The sequence below is a fragment of the Synchiropus splendidus genome, chromosome 1 (assembly GCF_027744825.2).
Source record: "Synchiropus splendidus isolate RoL2022-P1 chromosome 1, RoL_Sspl_1.0, whole genome shotgun sequence".
NCBI classification, from domain to species: Eukaryota; Metazoa; Chordata; class Actinopteri; order Syngnathiformes; family Callionymidae; genus Synchiropus; species Synchiropus splendidus.
In genome coordinates, this window is record NC_071334.1 from 9,186,060 (window position 1) to 9,210,623 (window position 24,564).

The 24,564-nt window shown below is 40.1% G+C and overlaps 1 protein-coding gene across 1 annotated transcript in view; it reads left to right on the plus strand.

Moving 5' to 3' along the window:
* Positions 1–24,564, plus strand: part of LOC128752365 (adhesion G-protein coupled receptor D2) — a 46,752-nt gene that overhangs the window by 17,081 nt on the left and 5,107 nt on the right. Inside the window, exons 20-21 of the mRNA XM_053853499.1 lie at positions 20,927–20,968; positions 23,817–23,870. Of these exons, the coding sequence (XP_053709474.1) occupies positions 20,927–20,968; positions 23,817–23,870 (96 nt within the window). The remainder of the gene's footprint in view (positions 1–20,926; positions 20,969–23,816; positions 23,871–24,564) is intronic.

Sequence of the window (24,564 nt, forward strand, 5' to 3'; positions counted from 1 at the left end):
TTCAGTCTGCTCTGATGACACGCCCTGTCAGGCGAGTTGATAGTGACCTGACCCAATGTTAATTATCGGAGATCTGGTCAAATGAAGTGGGGTGAAACTCACTTCTCTGCCTCCAAATACTCTTCCTGATGCAAAACTTTATTTGCATGGTGAATGAATATATCAGATCAAAAAAATTCAACATTAAAAAGAGACAAATAATGAGTATTGTTTTAACTGAACTGCTCAATGTCCAATATCTTCATATATATGGTCATGCATCAATCATGTGCAGGGGACTGAAATAAACATTCACATGTTTGAAGCAAGTTTTAGTCAAGTTAGATTAAAATCTTCTTGATAAAATGTTACCGCGCTTTTCGACTTAGTTCATTGGGCTGTGATGTGGTTTCTGCTTTTGGACATTCAAAGAGGAATATCCTTCATTTTTCAATAAATTAACAGTATCTTATCATGAAATGCCTTCTCTCCTGTTTTATATGATGTGATGAAAAATTCAAGAAACAACTCCCGAAATTGGAAAATAAATAAATAAATAACTATACACCTCCATAGATGTCGTAGATTTGTGGAGCAGTCAATCAAAGTAACAAAGTTAATTTAAACACTTGAAATTAATTAAATACCCAGATGTATTTGCTTACTTTTTCCACATTTTCGATGTTGACGTCACATCAATTCATGGTCATTTTGACATTCTTAAATCAAGACACAAAATGTACATAGAAATAAAAGATACACATATGTGTAAATGAAAAACATTTGATATTAGTGCATAAAATTTGTGAACATAGGAAATATAAATGAAGCTTGAGCATGTGTCCTTTTTCCCCTATAAAGTAGATTTAATTGAACGTGAAATCCAAAGAGGACTTGCGTATACATTTTCTTCATACAGAATCAAAGACATTTTACAAAGTTCTAAAGTTCATTACCGCTCTCATCGTATCTATGAACACTCTACTGAGATGTCGATCATCAGTCAAGCTACAAATGGATCACTAGATGCATGGACAGATAATAAAATAATAAAAAAATAAATACAGCTGTAGCCCGTTGCAGCCTGTAGAGGGCAACAGCAGACATGTCCAAAGTCCGGCCTGGGGGCCAAATGCGGCCCGTGGTCAAATTTTATCCGGCCCGCAGCCTCTGTCATAAAATCAATAATGTCTGGCCCGCACATAGACTTATTAAATTGAGCAGCAGTACTGCCACCAGCATATGAAGTAGCTTACACACTAAATGCTGTTACTCATTTACCCACTAGAGGGCAGCAGCACTCACTGCGTATGACGTTTTACCCCAAATTTTCTAAAATGGCGGGCCGACGCTTCAATGATAGGTGGAAATTGTACTATTTCTTCACTGAAATACACAACAACTGTGTCTGCCTCATTTGCCAAGAGACAGTGGCTGTTTTTAAAGAGTTCAATGTCAAGCGAAATTACCAAACGAGACACGCTGACATGTACGACAAGATTGCAGGGAAGGAACGCAGCAAGAAGTTTAAGCAACTTGAAGCTAGTTTAATCTCACAGCAGCAGTATTTTGCAAGAGCCCGATAGTCAAATGAGAATGCCACAAAGGCTAGTTACCAGGTAGCAGCACTGATCGCAAAGCATTGCAAACCTTTCACACATTGAACTGCCATGGTGATATATTTCATGTTTCAAATGTTACTTCTGTTTAAGAAAAAAAAAAGTTAAGTGAATATTCAGCTGCATGTGATATGCATGTTTCAAACTAACTAAAACACACTTAAGATTGTTAAAATTATAATAAAAAAGCAAATGTGAAACACATAATGGCCTTTGTTTAAATATATTTTTGTACGTAAAGAATGTCAGCCAAGGTCGGCCCCTCCACATTTTTACCACACCAAATCTGGCCCCTTTTGCAAAAAGTTTGGACACCCCTGCTCATTAGTATCCTGCAAACATAAGAACATAATTGCATGAACTTATCGCCTCATTTATATCACATTCAAGCTTTTTATGGCAGGAAGTAACATTTTTAAGTCTCTAATAAAAAGAACAGACAAATGGTAATGAGCTTTCCACAGTGAGAAATGTGTCATTTGACTCAGGGTTAAATATTTTTGATAGAATAGTTCCTGCACATGTCAGTAGAGGAAGTTTCAAGTGTTGGCAGTCCATAGTTTCAATACTTAACTGGTGTGCAGTACGGTGATTTATTTAATTTAATTTTTTTTTGAGATGCCACTTGTGCTATGACAAGTGGCTTTTATTTTGTCTGTCTGATAAAGTTAACATGTGACGTGGTTTCCTGATGACATTTTTCAAACAATTCCTTGAATAACACGTCCTGTTGAAGCAGCTCGTATAAACATTCGCTTAATCTCAAACTATTTATCAAATGGCAAAACTTGTATCAGAGAATGTGCAATTTTGATATTACATGAAAACAAAAGTTCTTAAGGAGCTGGTTGAATGCTCTTGAAGTGAATCCAGAATGTTAAGAATTAACCCTGAACTATTGAAGTAAATTCAAAAGTGTTTTCAAAACAAAGAAGTTTTATTATAATACTTGAGTTTTGAGCAACAAAAATAGCATTACTGTATTCTGGAAACTTTGTGTCTTTCAGGAGGACCTGTGAGTTGCTTACCTGTGCAGTTGATCAAATCCAAGGGATCAATTGGGATGTTTAGTGCTGTCCCGGGAGTAAATGAATTTAAGGGTACTTTTTTGTAGAGTTTTGCTCAATGAACTGGAGTCATGACTCTTAGTGGCCAAGTTCTCAGGCACGTTGTTGCAGTAAAGGTAGAATGGAACAAGTCCTTCTCCATCTGAGGTTGTGGTTTTCCCTGGCAACTTATTAGAGTTTCGTAAAGACAGAGGAGGATGGTTCTTCACTAAATGTGAGAGACACGGAGCTGACAGCGCATGGTTCAATCAGAGATGCTTTGTTTATGCGTTGAATACGGTGCAATTTGGTATCTCAATGACCTGGGTGAGAAGTGAAGGGGTTGCTCTTTCCAACCTTCATACATAGTATGAATCCCCAACTCAAAGTGTTATATTTTTTTATTCTTGGTTTCAGCAGCCACGTCATAAAATGAAAGTTTGGATTCTCTATTGAAATCTCACAGTAATCTTGAAAGTGTTGTTCTTGTCGTTGCCTCTTAACAGCAAGTTTTAGAGACAAGAAGGTGTATGTTTACAACAGAAAGCTCACCCCTTTTTGAAGTGCACACCTTCAGTTCAGTTTCTTTTGTTTCCTGACTATTTTCTTTTCTAATTTGAATTCCTGCAATCTTGATTTGAAGAAAGGTTTTTGGAAGAATCGTGGAGTCTGAAGCTGTTTGACAAATCGATACATTTTTGTGTTAAAAAAAAATAATTTGTGTTAAATAAATACAAGAAAGGTGGGTGAATGAGGCTTGTCATTTCCACTAGCAGAAAGAAAACTTTCCCATAGTAAGTGAAAGAAATGATTCCCCTAATGTTACCTTGAGTCAGCCCTCAGTGTTTAGGCGCTAAGCAAAGATAAATCATATGCTGGAGTATCTTTTTTCATTCATCATCAAGATAGTGGTTATCTGACAAGATGTTTGTGCTTATTACTAAATTTACATTCAGATCACAACCTTTATCATGAAATTGTAACCTTATATTTGGTGCATATTTTTTGGCTCCTTTGTATTTTGGTCATATTGTATTCATCATGTAGTGCTCTGTTATTTTCTAGAATTATGTTGGCAAATAACGGCTTGGTCACATTGTGAGGATAGACAGGGACCATATCAGATGAAGAATGTTTGAGGTGGAAGTATCAGAGGAAGAGATCCACTGAAGCGGATAGGTGTGATAAATGATGCCATGAAGAAGGTTGGTGTGACGTGGGAGGATGGTCACAATGGGTTAAGGTGAAGGTGGTCGACTTGCTGTTGTTATCACGGTGAAGAAGGTGAAGAACTTCTCTTGATGAGGTGTGTCTACAGGTACAGTTCAATCCGTCAGATTCATTACGGCTTGTAGTGGCCTACAAAAATGCACCGAGAAATCTTGAAAATCTGACTTTTTAAAAAAACGTCCAGTTCAAGACCCACGTGTGACACTACATAGTAGTTTAATGACCCAAAAGAGGATGTTTTAGTTTTTTTTTTTACCCAGGGAAAGGCCCATGACCCACAGAAAGCAGCATTGCGACCCACTTTTGGGTCCCGAGCCGTCACTTCAGGATCACTTCTTCAGATGCAGCAAAAACAACCTGATTAATTCATTGCGTTTATGAAAACAAACTCTTCGGATGATGAAAACTTTGCCGCTAATAGGTAAAATCATGGAGATTTATTTATAAATCCTTATTTTAATTAGTGTCTCGGATATAATTATGAGGTAGGTTGGAGAAACAAACAAATAAATGCACGACATGATTGTTTGCATTCTCATTGCCTGGGAAAAATAACTCTCGCTTTGAAAAACCGTCCAGTGTTTGTGTTGCCTCTTCAATTACCAGCCCCGGCATTATAACAATATTCAAACAGGATTCCAAGGTCAGCTCTGACTCCCACCACGCTTCTCAGAGATGGCACTCGTAATGAGCACGTAGTGCAGCTTTTATTAGGAATGTATTTATAGTGGGGTTTTTTTTTGTGTTCCTTTCATGAGGGTATATTTTTTTTATTCAGTTTTTTATTCAGTTTATTCGCAAATGTTCAGCTATAGCAAAGCCTGCGCTCCCAAAATTGAGAAAACTCAAGCTACATATTTAGAAATGAAAGTTAACGTAAAGAATTTATATTTTGTTTTTTCAGAGTGCTCAGTTTTGTACCTTCAGAGATATTATGCTTTCTCGGATCTAAGGCTGCCTGGGAAAATAAAGAGGTGGGAATAATAGGTTTCCTGTCAAAAGAGGTGAGGGAGAGAATTCCTGTCGTGGTTCACTCTGCCACCCTGAAGACCTCTCCCTGTGTTAAACCTGCTCACATTTATTTGCCTTAGAATTACCTGCCAGCTCAATTTAGTAATAGACTGTGTCATAAGAAAGCAAACCATCAGATTTGCCCCTGCCTCACCCCGGCTATTTGTGTGTGGCGTTCCAAGCCTATCTTTCCATCTTTGTGAGGGCACACTTGAGTTTAAATCAAACCGCATGTATATGAGTGAGGAGGAGAGAAAGAAAGGCTCCTTGACAACTGTTACTAGTTGTTGAATAATGATGACACAATATAATTAACTCACATTATTATGAGGTCGATGCTGCCAGAAAATACACATATTTTTTCCTCATTCATAATATATAGCTGCGACCTTATAAAAGGAAGAGCGTTGGAGGAAAAAACAAAGTACTTGTTCAGTATTTACAATGAGACACGGTAGGCATCATGGCAACATTTGTACAAGCAAGTTGCTTGTACCTGGCTTATTTCCAGCCACCAAAGTCAGATACCCACGCTTCTCAGGTTGCGTTGAAAAAAGAGGTCAGTTGCAGGATGTGTGTGATTCACGAACAATAACATATATGTTGCGAAACGCTCTTAAAAGTGTGCATACCTCATTCCCAACAACCTGCAATGTTCTCATAATTTTGAGCAGAGCTCAATTGGACAGCAGGTGGCAGTAACGTCTCAGAGCTCCTATAACGCGAGGTGCCACTTCGAGTCCATTTACCAAACAAGCAGCCAAGGGGCTGTTTTAACCATTTTTTAAACCGCTTGTCATATGACAGACTCAGATTTAACATACAATGATCAGACCCTCAATAAAGAACATGGCAAATCATGTCCTCTCTCTGTTACGAGTCACATGTTCGGTGTGTCATGTTTAGCTCACATGATTCCTGAAGCTTCCACCGATGCTTAGTGTTCAGACTCTTATCCTCTCCTGCATCTGAGCCTACAAGTGTGGACAACTTTTGGGCTATTTCTCAGTAAACCAGGGCACTGCAGAGGATGGTTGTTAAGCAGTGATGGACTTATGAGGCTTCATGAAACAGTGTTCTCATTCTCAGAGGCCACTAGATGGCACTCTCTGCTCTAGAATCCTTGCATTTGAACAACCATTTCAACAAATCCTTGAATTATTTTTAAACCAAGACCTACTGAGCTATGAATATAAGGACACTGTTTCATGAAGCCTCACCAACCCATCTCTAATTCAGAGTGAGGGGAAATCAGCAGTACCTCCTGATTTGAAGGGACATTCACTCTTGTGTTGCAAGTGCCACCAGTCGCCACACAAGCATAGACACTCTTTGTTTTGTGTTGTTAATTTTACTCCAAATTGTGTGGTCTTCAGTGAATGATGGCATTTCGTTCCTTCTTTTCACTTCCTACTTTGCATTCCAGAATAAAGCGCTAAATATTTTGGTCACTCTTTAGACTGGGGAACACATATTAAATTGTCATTAAAATAATTACTTGCTTAGCAACGGTCAATAATCGGTCATTGTGATGGTGTTTAGATTGCGAACCCATAGTGTCCGTTCCTGGGTGAAAGGTCGTCCGGCTTAACACCATACCAGTCAGTACTTCATAATGATGAACTAGAGGCTAATATGCCGCTAATGCATGTACGAATTGGTGGTTTATTTATGTTCCCTAATCTAAAGTGTGACCAGAATTTCTAGGAAAAAAACTCAACATACGGCTCTTTCCATGATCAACTAGCCTCTCTGTTTTCTTTGCAGTTCTGGGTTTTAAAGCTAAAGCTGACATCATGTGAGCGAGCAGCCTCTCTTAGTCAGGTCTGCTCAATAAGCGTTCTTGTAATCCCACCTGGTTTAATGACGTTTGTTTATACTTTCACACGCACCATGAAGTCAGCGACATGCTCCGTAGTGTGGCTTCATTTTGGAAAATAGTCGTGGATTCTGTGGTCCTGTGATCACTGCAGCAGCCGCGTAGTTTTCCCCCGACTTTGATCTATACTTTGCGGGTAATTAGCGAGAACTGGGTCAGTACGGGGCAAGAAAGCATAACCGTGTTGTTCTTCTTGTGGGTGGCAGGGCTGCGGGGGGGAGGGGTTAAGATGTCGGGAGGTTAAAGGGCTGTCAAATATCAGAGCCTGTTCACATCTGAACCTTTCTTTGGTGCTTTATCGTTCGCTCAGCCCTCAAAATGGACGGCAAACTGTCTGCGTTCATCAAAAAATATTGATCAGATTTCATCAATCAAAATCTTCTTTAATCTTTGACTCATCTTCTGCTGTTCAGCATTCATAAATGTGCATGTTATTTTAACTCAAATGTCATCAGCATTAACATAATTGTGATGCAATTGTGCAATGTTTCTGCCTGTTACTCAGTTCCTATTCCATTTTCACGTTTTCATCTGACGGCTGAAGGAGAGTTTAAAAGGAAAAGGTCACTTTATTGCGGTGATTGACGGCGCTACCGTGGTGATTGGGACAATAGCGTGTAAAAATGGAGGCTCATTTTGGGTCCTTAGCACAATGTGAGCTTCATGAGAAGATGATTTACTGGCTGCGTGTGGAAATTCCAAGGGAGAGCTTGGAGCTGCGTATGTATTTTACTACCATTACAGCATTGTGTGAAGGCGAACAAAACAACAGCAGGACACTGATTGGGATGTGGATTGTCCTCATTGGCCCCTCGCTCTTCCTGTCGAGGCCCCTGACTTGTCCCCGACAAAGTGGCCGGGTGGTTTCCTCGTGCGCACAGATAGACACTCCTCCAGCTGAGTGTTTACAGCCACATGCTGATTCCTATTAATCTGCTTCTTGTCGGGCCGAGGCGCAGGGCGGCATTTGAGGCTTCGTGTCGGACCAGGAGGCCACTGACGGTGGTTGAAACATTCACACACACTCACACACACACAACCTGAAAGCCCTGTTTGACAGATTGCACCGGGCCTGGACTTCTCTTTACACTGAGCAGATGTGGTCTCCCACTTGTTTTCCTTTGTAATTATCCCTCATTAAGTGAAAGCATGTGCCAATCAAACGGCTCAGAGAATCAGAGCGGAGCCCGAGCCAGAGCAGGAAAAAAGAGGGAGGGATGCAGAGAGACCTATAGCCTCATCTCCTTGGGTTTTTGGAGCACAGTGTCATTTTCAACTCATTACTAGATTAAAGGCGAGCCATGCCTGGGTGCTGGAGAGCTGCAGCAGCTGCAGCGCTGCCTTTATTACGGACCGTTTGACTTTCAAGTGGTTACAAATTTGATGATTATCACATTTAACACATGTCACTTTAAATTATGGCTTAGTGCCACACAGGCTTTTTAATCCTGAAAGGGTTTTTGTCATTTAAGACATTAACAAGAAGAGTGTCAATGGGGGATTAAGTTAAAAAAGTCAGTCAAAGAAATGTCAAACTCTTTTCCAAATAAAGAACACATTGTTTTTTTCCCCTTTAAGCAACAGTGATATACAATTATTGAATATAATTGTCATATGAACAACCTTGCATACTGAATCAAGCGATTTTATTTAAAATTCCCAAATCAGAATCATTATCAAAGACACAGAATGAGATGCGAGTTTAAAGCTCCAAATCGTTGGAACACTACGATTATTCGACAGCGTCAGAAACACAGGCAACGCTCACAAGAAAGCCATAGACTGTGAAAGAGACAAGTGTCTCCCCCAAAAATGAACGAGAGAGAAAGTGGGAAAAAAACAAAGATATATGAAGTCTTCATGTCGATGAACTGCCATTCATTTTCACTTTGTAGTGTCGCGAACCGTAGTGAAGTGTGATTGCATGTGACAGTCTCCGAGTATGCCAGTTTATCATGATGGATACACTCTCACGGCTTCCCTGCCGCTGCGGCACACACTCACACACACACATACACATAAAGATCTGATACAGGGTTTATGCACTTTTTTGAACCTGAGACACACAAGGCCACTTTCATGACCTAGATTTTAATTAACTGACTATTTTTATTTTTATGAGCTACAGCCTGAATAGAATAATCTCCTCAGATACTGGTTTTCTTCTGTCATGATTTGGTCAATATTTGAAGGGTTTATATTCAATCTGAAATGATTCATGGAAAAAAAGAAGTAGAATGAAGATCACATTTTTTGTCCCATTTTATTCAATGAACGCAAAAATAAATCAAACTATAAAAGCTACTCAAACAATGAATTGATAGATCATTTTTATTCTGTATTAGTCAATTTAATATTCAGTGATATACATTATTTTAGTATGTATCCCTATTTAATGTTATAAATGATGATGAAATAATATGTATTTTACTTGAATTAAAATAATGTATTCATTGGATTTATTTATTGTTTTTTTTGTCATAAATCAAAATTTCTTGTGTACATTTATTTATTTTCCTTTTTTTATGGAATACATATTTGTTGGATCACAAAAAAGTTCTACATTAAATTAAATTATTATTTCCAAAATGGCTTTCAAACATATGAATATATACTGTATATAACTGTAGTCATATCAAGCCATGTAGAGCACTTTAATTATTTTTAAAGTGCAATATAAACAGTCTTTCTTAAAAAGAAAAAAGAAAGAGAGAGAGAGAGAGAGAAATAGACCCGTTCTCCTTGTCTCTTGTCCTGCATGGATGCCGCTCACCTCTCGACACACTTCTTGATCTTGACACATGCCATTAACCTCAGCTTTGCTCACCTCAGCTATGAGAGAAAGGAGATCATACACATTCCACATCACACCAATCTTTTTTCCCCTTCTTTTATACCCAAAAGCAACTTGGTCAGATTTTGCATATTGCATCCATTTGTCATTTTGCTAGTCAAGGACAAAGCGGTGCAGGCTTGTCAGCGCCCGCTTTTTGTTGAAACGGTGCAGTGTGAAGGGGCGTACGGATATATCAGCCAGTTGGTTTTGAATTTCTTTCCCTGCTTACATTAAATCATACACTAACTGGACGCACTGTTTGTCAGGATTTGAATAACCGACCAAGGGCAAACATTTTGGTTGTTACATGAGCGAAGTTCAGCAGCAAAACTATGTAGAGCGGTTTACAGATAACTGTAATTTATATTAAAACTATTATTCACTAGGACGTCGCCATTGAAGTGCTGCAACATTAAATGGTTCTTGTAGTATGTGGCTGGTAACGGTTTGAAGGCAACTGTGCTGTAAGAGTGAGTTAGTAGGTTGTAGTTGGTGCAAAGATGCCCAGACTTTCTTCTACCCAGAAACCTCCTGTAGCCCTTCTGGAGGAAAGCTATGGTGTTATCAATCCAACCAAGAGACGCAGTCTCTCCCATGGTCTGAGAGGGTCTCCTCCCATTCGGACCTGCACAGAATACTTCACGAGGGACGTGTCCAAGAACCGTACTGTAATGATGACTAAGAAACTGAGAAAATGAAGTGGAGAATTATCAGACATTCCACCCTTAAATGAAATCCATCAGTGTTTCACAATGGCAATCTTTCACTCCCTACCTGTTCCATCACATCCTGTGGCCATCAGTGAGCGAAGGAATGTGAGCAAACTCCACATTTAGAGCTTTACCTTCTATTTCTGACCAATACCACCCCAATCCATTATATGGCTTTCCCAACCCAACTGAGAGGCACAGTGTCGCCAAGGCGTCCTGGATCTGACCCAAGTCCTCCTCCCATTTGGACCTGCCCAGACGCTACGGATGCTAGGTCAGTAGCGCTGTAGTACAACGCTGATCTGGGCATCAAGGTCGGCCTCATGACCCACTTGAAGGTCTTGGTCTTGTCTCATTATTTGTTAAGGATCATGTCGTCTCAGCTTGGGTGAAATTCCCAAGTTAAAATGCAAACCAGTGAATCTCACTCATTCTCTTCAGTGTAGTCTCCTACACTAGTCATCAGCGCTTTCTCCCTTGAACACTTTTCCTCTTTCTCATTGGAAAACTATGCAGCTGGAAAACACCCTGTAAGATTGACAGTGGGATCACATACAGTTTGACAAGTGGGCGCCCCGAAAAGGCCCGTTGGATACCTTAGTATTTTTAATTAAACAGCTCTCCGCACTGCCGGCACGCTTTTCCTCGCCAGTTCAAAGGCTTGTGCTCTGACCCATGTGTGAAAGGTTTGTATCAGTTTTCCGCAGCTATGTTTTGCTTGGCGCCTAAGACACGCAACCCGAAATTGTCTTGTTTAAAAGCTAGCTTGTTTACAGTTCAGTCCCTCCCGTGCACTCTTTAAGCCCCCCTCCCCACCCGCTCCATCACATTACCACATGTGTGTACTGTGATCAGTTTCAGTGCCTAGTTCCCACTTCTATCACTCTGTCAACATGTCCGGAATGTGTAAACACCCTGGAATTAAGTTAATATGTCTATTATCCAACGGACCCTCCGCTGGCTCCTCTCTTCCCATCGTTCGGGTTTATTTAAACATTAAAAAGTCAAAAGAGAGCACTCATCTGTTACTCGGCTGCTTCATCAATAACATTTGTCCATCTGATGTAAAATCAATATGACACGTGGACACAATGCCACAGTCATAGTAAACGTGTGGTCATTTGTCATCGACAGGCGATAAAAGATGTGTCACAATTGATTTAAGCCCCGCCTGCCTGCCCTTTTGCCGTCGCTGTAAAAGAAAGACAATAAATGAATGTTATTCTGATTGAGAAGTATGGGTCTTACAAGACTCGTATTTTTTTATTTTGTATATATGTATATATATATATATATATATATATATATATATACATATATATATATATATATATATATATATATATATATATATATATATATATATATATATATATATATATATATATATACCTATATGATAGGTATATATATGACAATATGACCCTAAATGATTAAGAGAAATATAGGTTTAAATCCATCAAGTGAAATGAAAATAGTTATGTCATCATTCAAAGCCAGACTGATGGGAGGTTGTTTTTTAAGGCCTGCTTTTATACCACTGATAGAACCATCAGTCGCCCTCTGAAAACAAAGACATGTGCTTTGATTGTCTTATGAAGAGAAAAACACAAAAAAAATCTGATTTTAAAGATTTATTTTCTTTCATCCTAATTCAACAAATATATTGTATATATTTGTAAATATATATGTATTATCAATTCAGCAAATATTATTATAAAGCTTCTATTTTTTATTGTGTTTTTATCCCCATCGTTTGTCTTATTTTATTATTACTTGTACTGCTAATATTTTAATTCATTTGTATTGGCGCTGCCTGAAGTCATGTGAAATGAAACTCCTATAGCAGTGACTTCAAGTCTCCCCTTTGTGTGTGTTTGTGTGTCAGATATGCCACTATGTTTTATTTATTTATTTATTTTTTGCCGCTGGCTCGTGTTCTCCGAAGTTGCGGCGCTTGTAGCAAGCAACATCTGTTTCGAGCTTGTTGTTCCTCTTGGCTGCTTTTCAATTGGATTTCCTCAAGCAGGGCCAAAAGCTGTCACCTCTGCCAGGCTCTGTTAGCGATCACTGCCGGCCCCTATATTAAGTAGGTGGTTCAGGGCTAAGCTAATAACTCTCCCTCCTCTCCGGAGCCATCAGGCTGCTGCACTGGTGTGGCTGCAGCTTCCCTCTGTGTGTGTGTGTGTGTGTGAGAAAAATCTCAGTTTTCAACTGTGACTATACACCCTTTAGAGACTCACTAGTTTAGGGGGGGTCCCCTCCTCAGCATGACAGGCCACTAGACTGTGTGAGTGTGTGTGTTCCTGGGAAGAGAAGGCAAATGTTTTATTATTCCTTTTCTGAAAATAGCTGATTATCTTGCAACTGTAATCCACAACAGGAAGGTTGTGGGTTTGTGAGTCAGGTTTCAGCCACCCTTGCGTAACTGGCTTGTTCAGGGCCTATGAAACACTATCGGAAAATAACACACTACTTGTAGTAGGAAATATAATGGCAAGTTCTAATTTAAATAAAAAATATATGTCACCAGATGCAGTTATATCTGTACCTAACCCCCAAAATGTTCAAGTTATTCTGAGCTTCTAGAGTAGCTAATGCATCACAATTCTGTTTTATTCAGCCCATAAATCCTAAAGCTCCATACTACACGTGCAACATGCTTGTTCGCAAGATGAGAGTTCTGCCATTTTTTTAAATTAATATCTTCATAAAGACAGGGAATATTTTATTCTCATTCATTATCATATTCCACCTTTTCATTCCGGTTTAATTTTCTCCATTTACCTTCATAGCCTTCTTGTCGGTCTGTCGTTTTTCTTTGCCTGTTTCAGCACTGTTGTCATGTTGTCAAGTGTTCATACAACAGAACACCCCACCTCACACAAGGGGTCACCGTTGTTGTGAACAGTACAGTATATGACATCAGCGCTTGCATGTAGTTTAAAAACCTTTGTCTGAAATATGAGTAATGTATAATTAAGAAGTGCAACTCAACATTTATTTCACAAATGCCCTCAGAAATATTTTCACATGAACCCACAATGGACGCCCATCTGCTTAGAGCCATCCAGAAGAATTTCCCATAGCTCACTCAGCTTCATGGTTTCAAGTTTTGAGGGTTTCACTGCGATGAAAATCACATTAAATGTGAAAGTAACACGTTTGTTTGATCTGAAGCGACGCACTGCCGAGCACTGAAGCCTGTTGAAAACCGACTTGTCCCAGAAGACCAAAAACTTTATACTGTTTTGACTCATGTTTGGACTCAGACAAGCTCATAGGCTTCATTTGTAGGTGTTTATCTCATCAGACTGACAGGGTGGCAGGCTGCCCGCTTACCTGCCTGTCTGCACGCCTCTCGCGTCCTCTTGCCAGCTTTTCTGGCCAGCTGGAGCTGCAAGGCAGAGCTGGAGTTGAGCTGAAGACCTGCACAATTTCAAACGGCTGCTTCACAGCTCTGACAGACACTTTGATTTGACATGCCGTGAGCAGTTAAAGTGAAAGTTATGTATACATCTTAATTAAACTGTTTATGCATTGAGGGGTCAGAGACATTAGCAAGTCCCAGCGCAGAAGTGTGAATTTCTTTTCTTTTTCCCCCATCACAGCATTTTAACCTCTTCTGTCTCTCATTTCTGTAATGATTGCCAGGTGCAAATGCACACACAAAACTCTCTCCCCTGTTTTCACCGAGAATGCATCTCGATAGATCCATTTGGGGAAAGTGTTAGTGAATGTTTCAATTTACGCTTTGATTCTTGACGTCAGCTTTAAGACCGACAAAAGGCTCTCACCATGAGAGTGGTCTGGGTGCTGCGGTGTTTTGGAGAAAGCACTGCCGCTCTTTCAAGTCTTAAAATGAAACCTGCAATTTACAAAAATGTTAATGATTGAAAGACAAATGTAGATATTTAGTTTTCGCCAGAGTGCAGTCTAACAAGCTGTAAGGGATGCAAAAATTGTATTGAATTGTTGCAGGCCGGCAGAAGGCTCGTAGTTTTAACAAGGTTTATTAACATGACACGAGATCTCAGAAGACGAACAGGAACGGAGAACCAAGGGCGCCGATACCAGAACACGGAACAGGAAATACACTCAAGGGCAGGGGAAAAACCTGAAAACAGAAAGCGCTCGGAGGTGGTTCTACACACACACACACGAGGAAATAACTATGAGGAGAGGAAAAACAAAGGGTGAATTAATCAAAGCACTCGCACACAAGCTAATCGACAGAAGCGAGAAAGCAAGAAACGAAGCGAAGAGAACCAACTAAGGAGGCGGCAGAAAGAAGATCAAGCACGCACGGAATTTATAAGTATATACCCGCAACACAAGAGCATGGAGGGTCAAGAGTTTACCGTGAGGTCGCGAAGCAACCATCTGGCAGCGCAGACTGGAACCCAGGTGTACAAATCAGTGGAGTCTGATCAGCGGTATGGGATCCTGCTGTGAAGCTGGGGAGACACAAGGAAAAGTAAATGGCGCACAGGAAGGCAGGAAACAACAAAATAAAAGCACAAGAGAAACGGAACATGACAGTATGCGCTGGAAGAATTTATATTGGAAATACATTTTGCGAGTGTGACCAACAGAATGATCAGCACTCGCAGGCTGCTGGGTGGGGAGTTCATTGGCCACGGTTGTACATTCACACCTCATTCTCATATATGTTTGAAACGTGCGTGTTGGAAATTTTGGAAATCTTGGGTTTCTGGTTAACCACGGGGTGCATTCGCTGGAGCACTTGAACCTCTGTCTGTCAACAGTTGTAACATGTAAAAACCACCAAGCATGCACTCAATATGGGTTTGATCCAAAATCTGGCCAAACCAGTTCATACACATTCTGAGGCTGGTAGATTTGTATGGGTAAGATAGTCCAATGCATTTTTTCTTAAAAAAAACAAAACAAAAAAACTACAAACAAAACATGTTTCTCTGTTTCTTTCTATTAGTGTCTCTGTTCAACTAAAGTGCCTGACCACCTGTCTTGGCTAAAGTCTTGTGCATTGCATTTCTTGGCAGCCACCGCTAGTCTGCTTCCTCCACTTTAGCCTTTTTTGGTCATGCTCCCCAGTCACACATCATTTTCATGGCCTTTGTTTACCACGTACACATCCAAAATTAATTCCCGACTATTGACGTGAAAATGGGATGGAGCCAGTCAAGAAGTGATACGACCGAGAAACAAGGAAAGAAGGGGGGAGTTTTGGATTTAGACATCGCAGGTGTAAATGTCGTATCGCAACTCTACTGCGGTCGCATGGTATTTAGAATAGTGAATGATCACTCAGAAACCTGCGAGAAAATGGGTAATAGAGTAATTACACCAGTGAAGTTGCAACACGTGCAACTTAACATTTTCTGTGTTCACTTTAAGTTGGTAGTTGCTCACATGAAAAGCCTTTCAGTAGCTTATTTTATGATTCTTGTTTGCTATATTTGAATTCGCTCATTTGGATGCTCTTCGTGAGAGTGCGTTACAAGGACAGAAAATTAGCAGAAATCAGGTAAAGCTCCTAAAGAAGGCCACGACAAGATAAAGGAGATATCACACCAATAAAAATTGTGCTTGTCTGACTGGATGAGCCCCTGTGTTCTCACAATGACCAGCTATTTCTTTGGGGGTACTGGTGAATTTTTATTTATTTATTTTGGTCAACACTATTTTCATTGGCCTGAATTTTTAATATGCAATTGTTTCCCAATTAGCTGCTTGCTAATGAATGCATGCCCTTTTGTTTGATGTACAGTACGGCGCACTTTGAAAGCAGCCGTGAGCGTCTTTTGCATAAATGTGTACCATTTGCCGCAGAGTTCAAAAGAAACACAATTGGATTTCGAAAAGTAAACATGCATTTAAATAGCGTGTCCCATTTCTGTGTGTTTGTTTACAGCAGGAGCATTAATGAATGAACATTTGAAGCAATCCGTCATTATTGTTGTGATAAGGCTTATTTTTAACTCAATTACGTCGTAATTGGTCATTTTTCGTAATGTGTTCTGCAAGTCCTCTCCACTTTGTTCACCCGTGCAACAAAAGATTAATTACAAATGGGAGAAATGATCAAAAACATGGTAATCAAATTGCAACAATGTGCTGGGAATTGCATTTTAAAGCAATACAATAGGGCTATGTGTCACAAATTAACCACCCGCCGTCCTATTATTGTGTAGAAAATAAGCGTTATTGCTGTTGCATTACAAACCCGAACAATTTTCACTTTGTTTTTTCTGGTAGATAACAATTCATGTCTCTGTAATTGTTTTTCCTGTGAGCTATCAGGGTCACTGGCCACTCTCTACCGGGGCTTTGACACAGTGAAGTAAAGACATCTTGAGTTGATGATGCAAATACATAATGCAAAAATCAACTTTTATTTGTATTCATGCAGCACCTTTCAGAACGTCATCCGCTTTCTGGAGAGCTTGAGGTGCAATGATGGACTGGACTCAGAGGTTCTTCAATGTAGTGAGGCGAACAGATAATGTTTTTTCTAAGTTGTGAAAACATGTGAGAGCATTGGTTTCATTTTAGAGTGGACTTCTAATAATGGGAAACAAGCCAGGACTGTAAATATTGATGTGAATGTCAAGTAGGATGCTGAGATTTTGGGCTGTAGGGGTTATGTTCTTGGTTTGAACAAGAGGAAGCGTGCGAATGGGAAATAGAGTGGGGCCTAAAATGGAAACTTGTGGTATACCAGCGGTAAATTTAGCTGTGGATGAAGAGAATTTCCTATGGTGCCTGAAGACGTCCTGCCTTAGAGATATGACTAGGACCAACTAAGACCAGTCTCTTTTATTTCCACTGTGGAATGGAAGTGGTCCAGTGAAATTCTGTCACCAGTCCGAAAAGCAGCACTGATCGATGACCCGACTTGAATGTTTGAAACAGAGTTTGGAGAGTGGTCTGAAGTCATGAAGATCATCAATGTCAAGACTGGGTTTCTTTAGGAGAAGTTGCATGATTATTAACTGATAAAATACAGGGCCCAAACACATCGAAAATCTCTTTTCAAAAGTGTGTAGGAAGGACATCAAGGCTGCCTGTGGTTCGCTTCTTATTGGAGATAATGTCGGTTAGGTGAGTCAGCCAAGTAGGGACACTGCATTGGGAGTGAAGGAGAGGTGTTCATTCCTTGGAACAATTTTCGCAACAGAGTATATATTTTCATCAATTTCAGCTAGTTTAATCCAAAAGAGCAATCTGGCAACACCAATGTTACAGACTCTTAAGGTCATTAAAGGGCACACATTTTGAAAAATACAGATGCGACACAATTAAATACATAACATACGTGACATGCAAGTCACAGCGAATGATAGTCCTATATGATTTGCTGCGATTGACAGACTGAATTGGCTGATCCCAGTATTGACATGAAATATTGCTGGATGTGACTTAATGAAACTGATCAAATGTTTTGTGTGGAAGAGGCACGTGTGTTTAGGGGAATCTAGTCTTGAAGGCACAGAGAGCCTGATGCACGGAGCTCTGCCTCTCCGCGAGAGCTGCTCCCTCTGTTTACACGGAGCCATGGTGCCGCTTGTATTTATCCACCTTTCAATGTCGACCCGGTCCTCTGTACAACACCGGCATTTACACCAGCTCGATTATACACACCCTCCTCTCTCACTTCTCCTACAAGCGTTGTCTTTCTATAATATGTTTTGTTGGGAAGAACCGGGTGCTGGGGTATGAACACAATCACGAGCTCCACCATGTTAAATGTTTTTGTATGTGACATGTCAACAACAAGCGTTTCGATTGGACAGAAGCGCTCTCATTACAAGCGCAACTTTAAAAATATTGACTTCAGTCTGACGTGCGAAATATTTGCATGAAATATACGCGTCTCATGTGCAGGGCGCTTCAGAGTGCTGGGTTATTTTACTGTACTGGAACAAGACAGTACAGATGATTCCAACTAGCAAAGAACAACTGTCATCCGCATATGTTCACACGTTTCTGAAACACCAAGGACTGTTTCTTTGGCACATGAAAAATAATAACTACAACAAATGAGTTGTATTAACCACGGTCTTTGAATGAATCGCTGTTCATTGACTGAATAAAATCCAGCTTCCATGCGTCCTCTTGTGCGTTGTGGCCGGCGCATGACTGGAATTGTCAGCTTGGACAGGATGGATGTCGTGATGTGTCATCTGACAGCACAACAGACAGGACAATTCGGTCCCTGGAGGACAAGTGAGCTGCTAGGGGGAGGTGAATGGGCCGGCTGGGCGAGAGGTCATCGGCTTGTCTCTTTTAACAGACCCCCAAATCAAATTGTCAATGGTGATGAATCGAAATCGCTTCCTGAGAGAGAAGAAAAAAAAAAAGGCTGTGGACCCCAGACTTGATAAATGCCGCGGTCAGGTTCTGTCAAAGCGTCTTCATGTTGTGTCATTATCCTTGCTTAAATATGAAGCACCACAAACTGACCATAGAGCAAAAGGATGGACTTTTCAAAGTTCTTTTTTTGAGCATTGCTTGTGCTGAAGAACGGCTGGCTCATCAAAGCACCTACTGTATTTATTAGCCTTGAAATTTATAGGATTTTAATTGCCTTTTCATTTTTCTCAGGACGTCTTTTGTCGCACAGCTCAATCGGTGCTTTGAGAATGTTGTTCCCACCGTTTCCATTGAAGCCGCAGAATTACATTATTGCCTGAAGGCGAATGCACAGCTTGTACATTCAATGGATGCTTCAATGGACTGAAATGAAAAATAGCTATTTTTCTGTGACCAAAAGTGCAGCCTTTATGCATCCAAGGGCATGGCATTCTTGGGCTCTGGGTACTAGCTGTGGATTTTTGCGAACATGAAATATCTTCTTTTATGTGTCATTTTTTTCATTATGCTCCCTCTGTCTCTCTGAGCTTTCCGCCATTGGGTTTCCTTGATAGTCTCGTCTGGCCTGAGTTGCTCTCTTTGTGCTCCAGTGTGGGTTTCTGTGTGTGCGCGCGTGTGTTGATATGTTTGTATTGATGCAGTATGGATTCATTTTATAATGTTTCTTTGTATATCTTTGAACATAGACTCTGACAGAACGACCATATGTAGTGCAAAAATTCAATTTGTGGATGCATTGGTTTTCAAAATCTGTTAAAAGCGATGCACAGCAGTATTGAAGTTTTAACATTTGGTGTTTTTATTTTTTGGATTTTTGTTTGTTGCTTTATTTTTTCCAATCTGGATTCATTCATTGATTACTGATTTGCAATGCCGTACTTGTATCTTCAAGAATGGAAAAGAGATTTATCTAATCTAATCCCCCCAAATGTTTCTTCATGTTTTGTAACACACATGATTCCAAAACCAGAACACTGACGTAGTAGATGACTATTGAAAAGTGGAAACATCTTGCCCATGTCCTCCATGGTTTGGAAGACCATGGAGTCAATGGAGTCAACTCGCCAGGCTTCACAAAATATGGACGTTAAAGTCAAAAGTATTTTCAGCAACAAATATTTGTTCCCTTGAATTTGCCATTTGTGGCCATTGGTCACTGTTATAGGGATGGGAAATCCTACCTCTGCTTCGGTGCTTGACTTTATATGGAATACCTCTTAATACATGTCATACTTATCTTATACATATTTTCTTACTAACAGTCAGTGCTGTCAGCAGCAAGTGTTTGTTTGTACAGTGATCAGTCAGTCCACTTTCCATCACTTCGAATAGGCCCAGGTTTTCATTGGAGCTCGATTGTGATGTCATGCTTTGTGGTAGAAGTGTGTAGACTAACTATTTGAATAAAGTCATTTTCCTGCAGACCGCCTGTGCACATGCTGGAAATGAGAGTGGGTGCATGCTGGTATGTGCAAACCCCTGCCTGAGATGTGACATGATGATCCCACTGAGACCCCAGTTCATCCAATTCTGTTTCTTTGGACCCCACTTCATGCGCACTCCCTGGAGGTTCACGTTCAAAATCAGCAATACACTGGCTTGTCTTCACCAAAATTTAACAGAATATCTCTTGCTGAGTTACATATGACAGAATTTCTACGTCACTCCTATGTTGCTATCAACACAAACAATACTGGAAGGACAAAGTGAAGATCTCAGTGAAAAGATTAGAGTGGACTGCATGGAGAAAGTTCAGTTGTACAAACCCTCATCTGTGGAAGAATGTCAGAATCATCAAAAATAGTCTTTAACTCACTGAGCATATGTTAATAGAGTTATTTAATTGCGTACTGTATAGAATCTGACAGGGCATCAGCGTGACGTAAAATTATTAGTTTGTCTTGTTCAGAAACCTACTTGAATAAAATGCATTCACTACATTTCCCTTTTAAACTCTTGTATTATAACCAGTTATCCACGGATAAAAGAGTTTTGACGTTCAGCGTCGTCCCGTCACCCTCCTTCACAGGGGAGACCCGAGTCCAAGGAAGGAGATATCATCTGGAAGGAAACCTATATTTTTGACTTCTCTTTTATCAGTAAAACAATCAAACGTGGTATTCATCTTGAAATTATCTCACACATTTTTGGGTCCGCATTAATTTTGTCTCATAAAGTGGAACAACTTTGTCCTACCCTTGTTTCTCAATCTTTTTTTTTTCTCCCTCTCTCTCTTTCTTTGTCTGTGTTTGCAGGGCCTGTTCATCTTCCTGATATATGGCGTGTACAACACAGAGGTAAGTCTGCATTGTGTCTCAAGGCTGTCGGAGTGAATGAGAGAAATGACAAGTTTCTGATGGGTTCCGTGGTTAAAAGCTGCGGGTGGGTGGGGTGGGAGAACAGGAGTGTGTACGTGTGCGAAAGTGCGCGGCTTTGACAGGAGGAGGGATGGGGTGAAGGGGAGGGGGCATCGTTTCCACGCAAGCGTCCCACTGCCCTTCATGCTTGGACTAACTTATATGCATCTGAGTCCGACCATTAAACACTGACACGCAGCGGTTCTCAGCTACTCATTCCTCACCCACATTGGCTAATATTTCACTGCCTCTTTAAGTTTTTAAACTCACGGCCTTCCATTTAGCATCCTGACACCGCTGCTGGCCAACACTTTGCACGGACCCAGACAGACGCCAGACTGGAGCAGAAAAAAAAGAAAGATCAAAGACTTGATGGGGAAATATATTGAGTTACAGTGCAAGATAGGCTATTGCAGTCTGTGATGGCTGTAACAGCAAGTTGAGGAAATTAAAGAGCGTCTACTCTCATGATAAAAATCATACAGTGATGGGTTTAATTTTCTACTTTCCAGGTCACAAAGCATTTCAATTTATGGTCAATGGTGAATAGTGACTTGTGATAACAAGGAGTCTCTCGTCTGTGATAAAGTGGAACCAAAGGTTTGACTGAAAAAACACGTTCAATGCAAGATTGACATTCGGACTGAAAGATATATTTTCATCTTACCTTTATCGAAGCATGAACATTCAAGATAGTCACATAGCAAACTCAGTGTTATATCGCTATTAAATAAATAAATAAAAATAATATATAAATAATAATAAATTAATGTAGTTAATTTTGTGATTATATATATATATATATATAAAATCACAAAATTAACTACATTAATGTCACCCGCTTGTGCTGCTTGTAACACGGAGGCAGTGGCATACAAAACCTTTGCACATGCTTTTTAATATACAGTTTAGACCATTTCCTGTTGACCCACGATTGACAAGTAAAGCCAGCCAATAGCAAACGTCTGACTTTTGACATCCTTTTGAATTAAAGTATGTATATGTTTCCTCCAATATACTTGATTTTCACTAAACCCACTGTCATATTGTATCGATATCGAGATATCTGGCATGAATATCTAGATATTAAATTTTGTCCATATTGTTCAGCCCTAGTTGGCATTATCATCCACTGCAGGGGTTTTGCAGTATTTCATTTTTGTATTTTGTTGTGCTGTTCATGTTGAAAATGTACAAAGATCTCACAATCAGAACCCCCTAACATAGCCTTGATGTTATTATGTATTCTCCAGAAATGACTAAACTGCCTGTTTTGATATGTAGGCAGTAGTTTTTGCGTGTATTGCATGCAGCTACCTGTCTCCTACAAAAATCCTTTAACTACTTGCTGTTCTACTGCATGGCAATTATTAATATAACTCCTCGTTTCCTTTCTTTAAAAGCTCTGAAAACACGCTCAATGAAGGTCAATAGCTATAATTTTGTGGCTGTTTCAGTAAACCAAGAGGAGACTGAAGGCGTGGTATCAGACCATTTCCGCTGCTTACACTCTAAAAACGCAGCGTTTTAATTGCTAATTACCGCACAATAGCTTTCCATTATTCATGACAATTGCTTTTTCCTTGGCGGTCACCTTGTAATCCAATGCTTTGATGACCTTTTATTTCCATCAAATCCAAGGACATCGGCAGGTGTTTCCGGGTGCAACGCTTTCATGTGATAATTGCCAAGGGCCCATTTACATGGGAAACCACACTTGGCATCGCTGTGGAACCTTGAGTCGGCACTGGAGCCCTTAAACACATAACCATCGTCTTAAACAATGCCCTTCCCCTCATTGTCAAATGATTCATTAAGTCCTGTCGTGTCATTGCTACCATGCGTTGCTTGCGTTGGATTGCCATGAAATCCCAAGACTTCCTTCTCCTGTTGAATGGTATTAAAGACCGAACTTCTGCTGCGTCTCTCTTTGGGTCAATTCGTCTTTATTTTCTCCAGTACTTTGTGCTATTACGGCCAATTTATTATCACTTTGCTATTCATAATGGGTGGTTTATATACTGAAGCCATAGTGTTCAGATGTCTGTTTTCTTATCAATAGTATTGTTATATTCAATTCCACAAAATTTATATATATCACGAAATATTATGTAGCACTTTAATTCTGAACTGTCATCATCTGTTTTCTATTTTATAAGAAATAAATATAATGTTAAATGACAACATGAATTCATAACAATTTTTCAAAAAATACTTTTACATTTTTGTTGCAATCCCATCAGCAGTAGCACAGCAATAGCTAAAAGCATTGTTGTCTATATTGTATTGAATTGAATTAATGGAGTTCTATATTATTATCATCTATGACTGGCAAAGCTTTGACTGCACAGCACGTAAATGAAACAGCCGAATCTGGTTTTGGAATGCTCCCAGAGCTGTCTTTTGTTGTTTATGGTAAATGAAGAAGAGCGCCACGGCGTTTCATCTGGAGTATAAAAATGTAATCTGTTCTGCTAGGGCGGTCTCTTCTCCTCCAATAGCTCCATTTGTTGGTCCCGATGCTCCTTGTTGACGGATGGTAGCAGAGAGTCGTCCGCTTAGTTTGCTGCCTCTATGTGTCACTTTCAAGTCCCATTAGCCAGTGAGACGTTCAGAAACACCTGCAGACATTGGGCGCTGCACTGAGACTCAGCAGGAGACTCAAACTCCATTAAATAAATGAATTACATGGATGAATTATAGCTGTGTGCATTCTGTTTGTTTCTGTGATGATGGCTCATGATTAAAAAATTATGTCATGCAGTTATTTCTCCTTTTTGTCTTTCAGATACGAAGCACAGTGAACAGGATCAAGGAGCGAAGAAAAGCGCTGAACTTCTCTGTAAGTCATTTACCGTCTTCTACTTGTTTAGGTCCCATTAGTGTCAGTAAAGTCAAAAAATAAATTTAAAATAATTTAATAAAAATACAATAAAAGTAACCAGTGAATTATATATTATTTTGCAATATTCCCCCAAACACAATCTCCACGATGACAATTCTGCATCTCACAATAAATTCGATCAACACACGGCTCACCCGCTGCATTGGACTTGCATACATGAACATGACGAGACTGCGAGGGCGCGCTGTGCTTTCCAGCTCCGCGGCGTTTGACAGCCGTTGTAGAGAGTGTGGTGGACTTTGGTTCATAATGGTGGTTTTAAACTTACTTGACGCGGCCGTCTGCCTGGGTTCATATCAACACATGCAGGTCTCCCACTGCGCTGGCACCTTAGTGAAACACTGTGGTAAAGATAGTTGGATATTGAACAGGTCTTCGCTCCGATTTGGCGGCGGCGGCGTCCTCTTCCGCGTCCCCATTAGGGTTCACTGATCACGGACACACTCTCACAGGCAGTGCTAGTGCTTCGAGCCGGCATCAGTTAGGGACCGTCAACCAATTCTAAAATGTTCAAAGTTTTCGTGAAATATTAACTAAGGCAAAGAAAAACAACCATTTTAGGAGAGAGAATTGTGAAAATGTTTTTCATCACACAAGACGAAGGACCATCTCCTATCTCTACTTCATGGTC